The sequence below is a fragment of the Ixodes scapularis genome, unplaced genomic scaffold (assembly GCF_016920785.2).
Source record: "Ixodes scapularis isolate PalLabHiFi unplaced genomic scaffold, ASM1692078v2 PGA_scaffold3__209_contigs__length_174095766, whole genome shotgun sequence".
In the NCBI taxonomy this organism is placed as follows: Eukaryota; Metazoa; Arthropoda; class Arachnida; order Ixodida; family Ixodidae; genus Ixodes; species Ixodes scapularis.
Window position 1 is genome coordinate 94,628,838 of NW_024609868.1, and position 12,985 is coordinate 94,641,822.

Consider the following 12,985-nt stretch of genomic DNA (forward strand, 5'->3'; position numbering starts at 1 on the left):
TTGATCATTTCGTTTTTTTTTTTTTTAATTTTGTGCCCTCCTATTAATGCCCGATGGGATAGCGTGTGTTGCTTGGGGGAGAAGTAAGGATATTGTGTTAGATAAAAACATATTGACACAGAGGAACGACTATGGCGAATAGGGCTATATGAAGCGGTAATGGTTCAGGTACTACCGCTCTATGTGGAGGAAAGCATAGCCAAGATTATCGAGAAGGAAATGTACGCAGGGAAGCAGATTGGGAAGCGTACTTTAAACGCTTGTATTAGTGTTTTAAGTAAGTTCGGCAAGACCTCGACATGGCACAAAAGCATGAAGTGTCAAAAAGGGTACTGCGCCTTTTGGTCCGCCGAAACAGTAACTAGAAATACGTTAGTCGCTAAACAAACTTATTAAAAAATAAAACAGGTTTGTTTCTCAGTGGACGTCAGTTTCAAAAGTTTGACACTTCATACTCCCAATTGAGTTTTATGTTTATCTGAAGACGTTAAGAATTCAGTCCCCATAACCTGTGACCGGCTATTGCAGCTCAAGAAATGAAGATGGCATACGCTGTATAATTATGAACACTATGTATGAGCAGTGCATTGAACTAACTTGTATAGCGTATAGTTACTATTATTACTCCTAAATTAAGTTAAACTATTGGAATCTAAATAAGAGTTGGGACGACGCGACAAAGGCAGATGCACAATAATTTTGTTTAGCCTCAATTGAATGTATCATAAACCAGACACTTCCTCGAAAACCCTTGTTTCCTTTAAGTTTTAATATTATTGCGCGCAAAAGATTTTCCCGCGAAAATACATTACGCATAAGAATATTGTTGTATCCACTACCGGAGAGGTAACGGCAGTCTACTCTTACCAGAGGATGGCGGTTTTGCGCCAGCAACTCTCTATTAGCCAGGTAGAAACTCAATAGACCTTTCCGCTAAATTACCCAGTCACAGAGGTGCGTGCTGCGAGCAGTTACACGCGCTGCACGTGCTGGCGTCTGCAGCACAGCAACTGTTTTATAATGAAAACATCTAAAGCAAGTGGCGCTTTGTGCCCGCGTTTATTTTTGATCGTTTACACTTCGAATCTTTCACACAGACGAGGCAAACGCGTGCATCACGCGCACTTACATTCCAATGACATCATCCTTCGTATCTGGGTAATTCAACGAAAGATATTTTCGAAACCGGACAATCGAAACGAAACAGACACACCATCACCAGTTTGCCAACACGGAGTTTGTCGCCCCAAAGCCGCACACTGCTCCTACATCCGACAAAAGACACGCGGTGTTCAGACATGATAACAGAAGTATCTGCGGACACACGCCCCAAACATGTTTGAAACATGTCTGCTTCACACAGATGTACACTTGGAACATGCGTGCGGACAGTGAACAACCAATGCTGCAGAACAGTCATACGGAAAAAAAGCACGTCTCAGGCGGTGTCCACAGATTTGTACGTAATAGCAGTGGTGACTCTTCACTTGGCGAGGCTACACTCAATTTTATGTTACGCGTGTTACCGGCACCACGTTACCCGTAACATTTCACGAGCAACTGATGACGTCACAAGTACGATGCGCGTTACCCATATATAGATGTCCGGTGCCGACGGAAAGCACGACGAGCGCGCCTCATTCAGAAGGACTCGCGCACGCGTTAAGAAGAACAGAGCCGCTGTTTCGCGGTGAATGCAATCTTGGGGCGGTTCAGCCGAGGCGTTGCACCACGTACTACACAGGTCCGCAAGCGTGCACGTGGAAGTTGCTCGTGCTTCTCGCTTCCTTGCCGCCGGGGCCGTCAATATTTCGGTTCTCCCTCTCGGGGCGAGGAATGTTAACAATGCTCGCGTTTATTTTCGGAGCCGCACCAGATGACGGGAGAGAAATGGTGGGCGCCCCCCGGGTCCGTCGTGCGGGATCCCCCAAGGCAAGTAACGGAATCGGCGGGAGTCAGCGTCGCGGCTAAACTTAGCCGCGGCATACACCTTGCGTAACCTTCTAGGACCAAGACCCGGTGGTCATCGGCACCTTGATATACGCACGCGCGCGCGGAAGTGTACAAGCTGGGAATAACACGAGACGTCTCGTGAAGGATTTCATCGCACCTCACGCTTTGGAGCCTTTAAAGGGAGTAATCTCTGGCGGCCATAGCTGCATGGTATGCGCGACTGCTTAGCGCCTGCTGACGGCGAGCTTCCAGTTTTTTTGCAACATGCATTCTGTACCATCAAGATTACTGGTCTTAGCAGCCTATAGTAATGTGAGCTCGCTTTGAGCATGCTCTCTAAACAGGGCCCTCAAATATGGCGTCCAGTGAACACCCTTTTCAGTGAACACCCTTCAATGTTCAAATTAACATCTTTTACAAATCTCCCCCTACTTATAATAACAATAAGAAGAAAACGCGAAAGATCCATAAAGCCAAACGAAGTTACTGGACAAGCGTCGTTCTCACTTGTGAAAGCACAATTCAATTCAGAACGTATAAAGTTTAATTGTTTCTTTTCTTATTTTAAGGCAGTATTTGCGTGGGGGAAAGGCAAGGTCGCGAAAGCACGTCAACCGCGTGCGGCTGATGGAAGACGTCTGTCAGAAAACACACAAATGGACACATGAGTGTTAACATGCGCGCATGTACATGTACACACAAAGTGTGAAAGTGTATTGGAAACAATCGTAAAGTGCTTCATGTGGGTAGCCCCCCCCCCCCCCCCCTTTGTTTTCGTAATCTCAAGGGAGACAAAAAAAAAAAGAAGAGAAAGTGAGGTGTAACTGTTCCTCTTGTAAGGCACGCATTTTAGAGTGGTGCAGAGCTACGCTATATTTGAAGCCACCACTTGTACACTTTCACAACTGTCCGAAAAATACGTTTGATGCAATGCGATATGTTCCAGCTGGCGCCTAGCAGTCGCGAAATAAATTATATATATCTGTACACTGGCAAGGTCCCTATCGTACATTCCTACACAAAATATGAAATTACGAAAGAAACGGAAAACTCTCTAAAATAAAAAAAAAAACAAAAAAACACAAAAAACAGGCCTATATATTTTTTTTCGAGTTTTACGTTAAAACAAACGCACGTCTGCCTTTTCGTTAATTGGCCGACGGCCGTTTAAAGAACTCGCTACGAATTCCTAAATTCAATCTCAATGACGGTGAAGCTGATTTCAGAAAGATAGCCTGGACACAACAACAATGCAATGTCATCAGATTTTGTTTCAAACTTTCTTTCATAATCCGAAAGGAAGTTTCTGCTAATACAGTAAAAACAAAAATAAAGGAGGTCTCAGAATCTGATAAAAAGACAGATTATTTATTGCAATATGCTATCATTGAACAGTTAGTAGCAACGTTTTATTCAGAAACTCAAAACTTCTTGCATCGAGCTGATTATTACGACGCGCAACATTCGCAACCGTGACCAGCTCAAAATATGACGAGTATCACATTTGTTCAGTCGACCCCATTTAAGAAGTCTTGGTAGAAATCCAGAAAAACCGAAATCACGCCACTTCAATAAACACGTTCTGTATTTAAGGTCGTGAAGCCGACGCTATCGCTAACCTCGGAACACCAAAGAGCAAGCGTTTGAGACGCTTGTTTCGAGTAGGTGTACTGTTTGAGTGTCAGTGTCGAGTTTAAGGCGTCGGACGCCCCTCATCTCACGTGCGCGCTGACCAGTATCTCTTATTTCCATATTCGAATATACATATAGTGCATGCGATCATTAAGAAGAGGCAAAACAAATATCGCGTGAAAAAATGGCCGCGGAGCACTGGGAAAGTATAAAAAAGGTTTGCACTGGGAGACGGTTTGTAACGTGCTCCAGAACAAAGAAGGAAGCACGCATGGTGCAGTAAAAAGAATCGGTAGTCATGTTAGGTTCTTATCTAAGACATGCAGGTTTAATTACCATGAACCGGTATCACGTGCATTTTTAGAAGCACCGGTAGGTGAAATACCATGGAGTACGCTAAGGAATGCGGCAGAGATGTACGGATGCACAAGTCGCCGTAGTGCGAGGCAGATTGGCAGTTCGTATTGTGCAAACATTCACGCGAAAAAATTTGACTTATGACTCCGCTCAGACGACTGACGCCTACACATAAGGCAACACTAGGTTTGGCCGTGAGCGCGAAATTGTTTTGCTGATATCGTTCCCCACTCTCTCTCGTGGAAGCACGCCGCGACAGGAACGGCGCTAAGATTATCTTCAGCGGTGCGACACTCACGCAACCGGCAAGCGCGCCGATGCGTAAATCGGCATGTCTGCATGCCCGTTTCATTTGTCTGCGGGCTCATGTTAACCTACAAACGTAAAAAGCAAAAGAAAAAAAAAAGAAAAAAGGTTAACGTGTTTAAAATAAAAACAGAACAAAAAATAAACAGATCGAGACTGACACACACGAAGATTGAACACGAAAGTTACTTATCGTTTCATCATTTGGAGGCAACGTGTCGAACGCGATAGCTGATAGCAGGTATCGCGCCCCTCCCAATGAATCGAACACAGCGGGTTTCCAAATTTCCCCTCATCAAACATTGGAGAAGCCGGTACTGTCGCGTCGGTTGCTTGAAACAAATGAGGCGTACACACAAAAGCTACCCGTTTCAAAGCGACGCTACACAAATCAATCGGAGCCGTGGATGCTCGCCGGAGGATTCCCAAACGGGACGGTCGACGCGCGTACTTCCAAGTGGAAGGTAACACGCGCTCGCAAGATGGCAGCGTGGAAGCTTAGCACGGCTCACGTGCTAATGGGAGGACAATGCCTGGAAAGCGCAAAAGAAGTGCGATGCACACTATGGAAGCCATCACTCACCGCAGCCTTCGCAGACAACCTTCTTGACGGCGCGCCCGGCCCGGCGAGTGTAGTGGTCGGGCGTTGCGGCGGCCGAAAAGTTTGCCGCCGCCGGCAGGAGCAACCTGCGGGCGGCGCGTCCGGCGACCGGGTTCGCGTACACCAAGTAGCGCGCGTTGAACACGAATCCTTGGGGCACCGACACGGGACACAAAGTCCGTCTCCGGGGGCCCAGGCCCGACCCCTGCGTCCGGGCGCGGCGCGCCGCCGCCGCCGACCTGTTCACGTGCGCCGACGGGTCCCTGGGGGGCCTGCTCTTCACCAGCGCGACCACAACCTCCTGGCGACGGCGGAGAGGCAGCGCCCCGGGCTTGAGCACCTTCTGCACCCGGAACCGCGCGAGCAGGTTCCCGGCCGCGTCGACGGACTTGGCCAGGAGACGTCCCTGGAAGACGACGGCGGCGGTGAGGGCCTTGTTGCTGGCGTCCCAGCGGTCCTGGTCGACGGGGCAGCGGGAGGCGGCTGCCCGCGCCACGGAGGCGGCCAGGAGCAGCGGAAGGAGTACGCTCCGGAGCCGGGTCATGGCAGCCTGGCATCGGGAGGCATCGCGGCGCCGAATGGGACGCGGCCCGTCGGGAGAGCTGCCGCCGCCGGGACGCTCGAAGCGCCGCCGCTCTCGGCCAGCTCGCGGGAGCCGCATCTTCTCGGATGGAGCTCTTCCCGGCCTCTCTCGCTGATGCTGCTCTGGGGCGCCTTTCTCCAGGGAGGCCGGGAGTCGATACGGACGAGTGGCGTTGATTCGCCGGAACCTTTGAGCTGCCTCGCTCCTTGAACAAGTGGAAAATCGTCCGGAAGGAATTGTTATTATAATGCCTAGCAGTTTTCGCGTATGCTCGGGATTTGGAAGAAATTGTGTCTAAAATAGTTATTAAGAAAAACGTTCGGGACTTTTTCGGACACAGTTCAACTGGAGCCGATGAATAATTTGCCGACCGTTATCGCAGCCGGACGTTCTGGGCCGAATTAAATTCGTCGGACGTTATGAAGTCTTGACAAAGCATCGGGATAGTTGGATATTCGACCGAAACGAAACGGCAAGCGTGGAACAAACCTGTTGATTCACGCGGGTGGGAAGGGGGGGGGGGGGGGGGGGGAGCCGTTTATTTCTGGCGACGGGTGCACGAAGCGACTATCAATGCGCTAAAGGCGATAAGTTGGTATGACCTCTAATAGTTTGATAGAGTTCAATGTTCGAATTATTATCGGGGAACCTTTCCGCGACGAGCGTCAAAACATAAAAATGAGAGTTTGCGATCTTGACCTGTAAGGGGTTGACGTAACACATCTTATAGCCTACGACATTGGATGTTGGGACAATTAGGCTTTATATTGTTTCACCCCAAGACCGAGAGCAGCCGGCGGCACGAGCGAATGAGGCCAATCAAGCTTCTCGCATAACGCTTGGTCACGGTATTTTCCCCGTTTCTATGCGTGCGCTACCGCTAACTGATCCAATCGAGCGTGAAGAATGCGTCGCGACATCGCGGCATCGTGTTTTTTTCTGTGTATTTACGTTGCAAGTAACTTTTGGCCCCACTTGAATTTAAGATGAAACGAAGTACACCAAATTGCACGTGCTCGATAACTAATTTCTCGAGTAAATGTAAGGTATGACGCAAAACTGAGTGAAAGTAAATTAAGAAAAAAAAAAATGATACGCCAGGTTTAGAGTCGGGCAAAGGCATCATGTCGGGATTGCAAAATAAAAAAAAAAAAAAAGAGTCAATCAGGAATAAATGTTTCATTGAACTGAGGTCGCAAAACAATGTTCACAAGAGCAAGCGACCATAATACGAAATAAACAAAAACAACAATGGCAAGTAATGTTTTGTAATGTTTTACGAACACCATCTAGAATAATGGAGACCTCTGAACGCCCCAGTCTTCCTCCATGGAACGTCATCATAGTCTGAGGGGCGCCAACTCAGCCATTAGACCCGAGCCGGATGCTGAGCGTCCTTCGAAGCGCTGATTAGACACGAGGACCATCGGAGCACTAACGCACCACTCGTATCCAATCGGTGTCTTTGCTCGATATCAATGCGGTGACGTCAAAATTCTAGTGTACTACAGGCTTTGATTATTCAAGGTGGTGTTGGTTTTACCCGCCGAGGTCGAGTATGGTATTGCCAGCCGGCAACAGCCAGGCGGCGCCAGGAGAGTGAGTCCCTACTTTTATACCCTGTCTCGTTGTAACTTGGCAAAGGGTGAACTGTGAACTAAAGCCCCTCATTGCGTGCCGACGGCTTCGATAGGCGCTACGTATACGAGCGCAACGCGCACATAATGAAGCATGACGCCGCGAAAAGCCTGATACTTCTTCGCAGAAAAAACGCACTCCGGTGATACGTAGTCCCGCTCCTTTGGCCGTAGCTTCCGCCGCACTGGCACGTTACTTGATCGCGGTTTCCTAGCCTGCAAAGTATTTCTTGCTTCAGACACTAGGCTATAGCGGCGCCACCAGAGTAATAGCTCACGCTTGAACAATGCATCTGCCACTCCGAGGCATACCCAATGTTTCTTGCTTCAGCCCTTCTATAGATAGCGCCAATCCAAACATCACTGCAGGTTGCCTGTGACCGAAGCTGCTGAGGCTTAGCTGAAAGTCGGTTCTGAACTCTTATCAACAGCGAGACGACGAATAAAGCCCCTGTCAAGCACGGGCTGATTTTGCAAAAATATAGACATTGAAAAAAAAAAAATGAAAAAAGCTGATTTTTAAAAAACGTTTGAGTACATATACGTGAGACTAATCTCAATCTTCATGCGTCAAACTTTTTTTCGAGAACCTTGACACAACTGGCCTTGATCTTCTTCTAACAAAGAAGCCCTGTCCTCCAGGATTCCAAAGCCAAGTGACCCTTCACCAAGAGTCAAGGCCAAAACCCAGAGAACGAATTCGCGTCGGAAATGAGAAACAGTAAATGCTACTCACACAAAAAAAAAAAAAAAAAAAAAAAAAACGAAACGGAAAGACGGCACAGGGTGACTGTTACGCAAAAGGTTCCTTCCATGAAAACTTGTTACGCCATGTTTTCCTTTTTAAAATTAACTCTGATTGAAGGACAGTGGGTAGACCTGAAAGCAGGCTGGTTTGAGGTTTACCCTCTTTTCTTCAATCAGAGTCAATCAGAGCTCGCGTTGTTCTGACGTTACCACAAACCCTGCGAAGGAAGCAGACGAACTTGCGCTCCGTATAGTTTTGGCCGTTTGTAGCTTCTTCTTAGGAATTCTCTGTCGTGCATCGTAGCCTGTGCTTGAAGATCCCTCCAACTTTGTCGCATGCACCTTTTTATGCTTAGTTATGAAGAGTACCCACTAAGCTTGAGTAAAGCTAGCAACGATTCTTCAAATGATTGGCGGTAGCGGCACTTGTATACAGTGTTGACGGTAACAAGTTACAATTAATGTCGTTACCAGTAACGCGCTACTTTTTTCGGTAACACGTAAAGTACTCGTTAATTTTTTTTAAAGCAGTAAAGGTTAACAAACTTACGTCACTTATTTTGAGTAAAGGAGTAACGTTACTGGTTACTTCTTCCCAGGAATTAAAAAGAAAAATACACTTACATTTTTTTTTGTTTCTAGGTGCCAAGCCATGTGATTTTGTTATTTTTTTGCGAGTTTTTGTTTGCGTTTTTTTCTCGTGAGCATTTAGGTGACGTCGCAAAAAGTTAAAGTAATTATGTCCAGTTTCGGCATGGACATATGGTTTTTTGAAATATGGCACTTATGCATACATGTAACGTCAAAGCAGTAAAACGTGTTCATTCATAATTCAAAAAGTACCGCCAAAGTAACATAATTTACTTTTTATCGGTAGCGGTAACGCGTTCCATTTATTTTGAAGTAACGTAGTACAGTATCGCGTTACTTATAGTTTCGAGTAAGGAGTAACGTATTTCATTACTTTTTTTTTGTAACGCCTACAACACTGATTGTATATGGCGAGTGGAAGCACACCACAACGTTATTTTCAACCCACCTTTACATTTTTCCCAGAGCTAAGCAGTTGTCAGAACAATGTCAAGAATTGTTGATAGCTTTTTTCACCGTCATTACAGATGCAAATGTTATGGACTTTCAGCAAACCGTTACCATGTTCAGCGTAGCGCGCTACAGGAGCCTTTGAAGCATTTAAGCGCGCGTCCCGCAGTCACAGTAATTGTGGGGCGCTAGCTTAAAAGGGCACTGATAGGTCAAAATAATTTTTTTTTCTTACACGATTGAAAACAGTGCCTTGACATTACCCTCAAAATTCGGAACTTGGAAACTCAGCATTTGTAAAGTTAAGAAACAATTTGCAAAATGTGATTTTGAATTTTCCGCGCAATCTGCGCCAGTGCAATGACGTCAAATATTGAGTCGTCCTGCAACTCGAGTTTCTCTCACGCCTCCGTGTCGTGTTCGCCCGTGTCTCGCACTTAACCGCTGTGTGCGTGCCGCCTATCGCTGTTAGCAGACGACGCTTAACTTTCAAGTTTTAAGTTTTTTTAGGGCTCTTTCAGCGATCTCAATATTTTTGAGACGGTGTGAGGTTGAAGAGAGCGCGTAGTGGACTTTTGTGAGCGACGTGATGGGCCACATCACACCGGTTCTGCGTGGAAGGCCGCGCCGGCGGAGTCGCCACCCAAACTAGGTACACAGACCCAGTTGTTTTGACCGTTTGACGATTTCCTTTTCGAAGTCTGAGGGGTTGTCAGCACTTGAAAAAAGAGAACTACGACCGATTCCCCGACTCACCGATCGTTCCCAGTGCTACATGCGTCGAGCGCCGGCACGTTTTCCGAGGGAGGATAAAAAGTCAGGAGGCGACATCTGAACTCCGATTTTCGGTATTTCAAAAAGAAATTCCGGAGTGCGTTCGCAATTGCGTTAAAAATCATGTTTTACGAGTACCTTTATTAAATATTATAGGAATGTTGCTTACAAATCTTATCAATCTCAAAATCGTTACGTCAAAAATAAAATTTACAGGGTCTTGTATGTCATCTCTAAGACGACTTGAAGTCGAAATCCCAAGCGCCGATCCGGGTGATAGCGAACTTCTGAAGACAGCGCGCTCTCTGACGACGCCCTTTTGGCGCCGTTAATCTCAAGGCATGTCGCACGCCCGCTCTCACCGTTGCCCGAGCGAGAGTGTCCTCTTCTCCCGTTGGGTTTGCGCCACGCACGCGCCTCCGCCGATGGATGGATGGATGGATGGATGAATCCGGCTGACCCCTTTGGATCGGGCGGTAGCTTATGCCACCTAAAGATTTTGTTTCACCATTTAAGCTTAGAATATTTAAATGTGAAATCTATATTCACTCCGCAATGCAAAGAAAGTGGGGCTATGAAACCCCCTTGCCATCATTTAATAAGAAAATACTTATTTTTATCTCGCTTTCTGCCACCATTGACTTAAGCTCTGCTTGGTAATCTCTACAGTCTTGAAATCCACTCTCCCTTCGCTGTCTCTAAAACCCCATGACTTTATTAAATTCATGTTGTCTTCGGTAGGCATAGGGTGAAGCCCTTTACAGTAGTGTATCAAGTGCTCAGCCGTCTCGTCCTCCTCTCCACAAGCAGTGCACACTGTATCCATTTCCTGGTACCTCGCTCTGTATGTTCTGGTTCGCAGAACACCCGTCCTTGCCTCAAACAACAATGAGCTTCCCCTAGAATTGTCATAAATGCTTTCTTTGGCAATAACTGTTTTGCTTAATCTATAGCTTTCCAGAGCCGTCTTTCTCTGCATTCTGTCTAGCCACCGATCTCGTTCTGTGGCCTTAACTTTCTTCTTAACTGAGACCTGCTCTTCCGTATCTCCACTATAGCCTAAAAACTTTCCTCTTAATTTCCTAGTGCGCTGTCTCCACTTTGTGTCTATGCTCCTCATGTATAATTAGCTGAAAACCTTTCGTGCCCATTGATCCCCATCCATTTGCCTCAGCCGATCCTCAAATTCTATTTTGCTCACCGCTTCCCTACTCTCAAAAGACGCCCATCCCATGTCTCCTTGTACTCTCTGGATTGGCGTTTTGCGAAGTGCCCCCAAAGCCAGCCTACCTACTCAGCGCTGTTTTATTTCTAGTCATGCATGCACTTCGGATTTCATGCATAGCACTGCGTTTCCAAAAGTCAAGCCAGGCACCACGATCCCTTTCCAAATCTCTCTCACCACCTCATACCTGTTGTAATTCCAAAGTTCTCTATTTTTCATTACAGCTGCATTTCTGTTGTCCTTACCTATTATAAACTTTTCATGCTCACTGAGATTCTGGCACAAGTAACGCCATCTCGTGGTCCAGTGGAGAATTGTGGGTTTTGGTACCTTTCGTGTCGCTGAATCGCTCAAGGACTTTGAAGGTCGTCTGAACGATGGGACATATAAGACTTTTGCCCTAATAAAAAGGAGCGAGCATGTGAGGAGCGAGAAGGAAAAACGCAAAAAATGAAAAAAAAAAGCGCGCGCGCGAGGGAAGAGCTTTTTCCTTTTTTTTCTTTCGCTTTCTGTTATTTTTTTGGGTGTCTATGACTACAATTTACATCATTTTTGACAACAAAAACAAATGCGACCTTTGGCGTGTCAGTGCTCCTTTAAAATCATGCTTCTCAGGCTCCTGTCCTCCCCCCACCCCCGAACAGTGTTGCCGAATCGTGGGAAATGCCCCATATTGTGGGAAAAAGCATGACAGCTAGGAAAAAAAGGAAAACAGAAATTAAGCACATGTAAAACGTGCGAAATATTTTTAAATGAAAAACTAAACTCAAATTTTGACATTTTCTTATCTCCATGGAACAAGAGAAAGGAAGGGGCACTATAGCTACTGAGACATTTCGCTCTTTCGAAAAGCCAATCTAGTTTACCAAAACTTATATCATCATGCGCGTGCTGCCAGCCTGCCGGTACAATACTGCCGGTTCGCACGTTTTCCCCTCCGCGAGATATGCCTACACGTCCTCTGTCAGTGCGATAGGTCATGGATTGCACATGGGTGGCGTTCCTTTCACATGATGAAAATGAGAACGCGATTTTAGTTTAGTTAAGTTAATGGCCAGCTTGTCTTCATTTACTTCCCCTGGTCTTTTCAACAAATGTAGAGTGCGGAAAAGAGGGGGAGGGGGAACCAGTTTGCCAAATGTCAACGTCTACACTTCGTAACTTATGCGATGCAAATTTCTACCAAACAGAGACATATGTGAGGTGTTGCTGTGCCTAAAGGAACTTGGCGTCATGCATGTCTTAAAAACGACTTCTGTTACTAAAATGATGGTGTGGGAAAAAAAGGGAATTTTCGTCGCTCGACGCGGGAAAAACCGAAGTGGCAGTGCGACAACACTGCCCCCGAATGGTGACTATCTGGAATATGGCTATGGCATACACGATAGTATTTCCTGTTCTGCAAACCTTTTCTCTCTCGCTCTCTTCGGTAGTGCGGTATGCGGAACACGGTAACGGTTTGGTAAAGGTCCCTAATGGCACAAGTTTGTTTTCCAACCAGTGGTACGCTTTGTGCGCTTAAACCTGGCCAGGATTCACGGTATCCAATTCTCAGTAAAGTCAAAATTAAAAAAAAAAAATCCTTCAACGTTTTGCGCACTGCGTTTCTGTAGTAAATCGCTTTACCTAGCGTTTGTCTCTTATAACGGTGAAAAACCTGCCTCTCCATTGGTAGTCGGCTTCCAGGAAAATTGCATAATACTTTGTTGTTGTTTTTTTCTTACAAAATTGTCTCATCTTAATGTTTCAAACACCATTTCTTCACTATCGAGGATAGAGTGTTCCTCGAGTTTTCGAGACTGACCTTGGCAACAGCGATACCATTCCGTTAAAAAAAGACACTGGCCTGATAGTGGGTGGCAAATAAAGGTTGAGTTTAATTCAGCATCGTCTATACGTGGCCCAGTAGTGCTCCCTAGAGCGCCAAAGTACAGGACCTAGTTGACACAGTGTACACAAACGCGCACCTCTAGTTCCGGAATACATTTGACCCATCGTGGTCGTAAAAAATAAAATGTACGATTACCACACTGGATTTGGGATTATCGCATTTATATTTACGAAATGCTGCGTTGATAGACTGTTTCATGAATTAATTTGACACGAAAGTTCTCTTGTCATCGAGTGTA

General features: G+C 46.3%; 1 protein-coding gene across 3 annotated transcripts in view; it reads right to left on the reverse strand.

The window, feature by feature from the left end:
- LOC8053054 (protein vein) overlaps positions 1-5,455 on the reverse strand; it is a 155,278-nt gene extending 149,823 nt beyond the window's left edge. Inside the window, exon 1 of one of the 3 annotated variants that reach the window (XM_029981785.4) lies at positions 4,832-5,455. In XM_029981785.4, coding sequence (XP_029837645.2) covers positions 4,832-5,393 — 562 coding nt within the window. In that variant the 5' untranslated portion in view covers positions 5,394-5,455. The remainder of the gene's footprint in view (positions 1-4,831) is intronic. The other 2 variants (XM_029981782.4, XM_029981784.4) reach the window with 2 other exon arrangements.
- Positions 5,456-12,985: the final 7,530 nt, after the last annotated feature.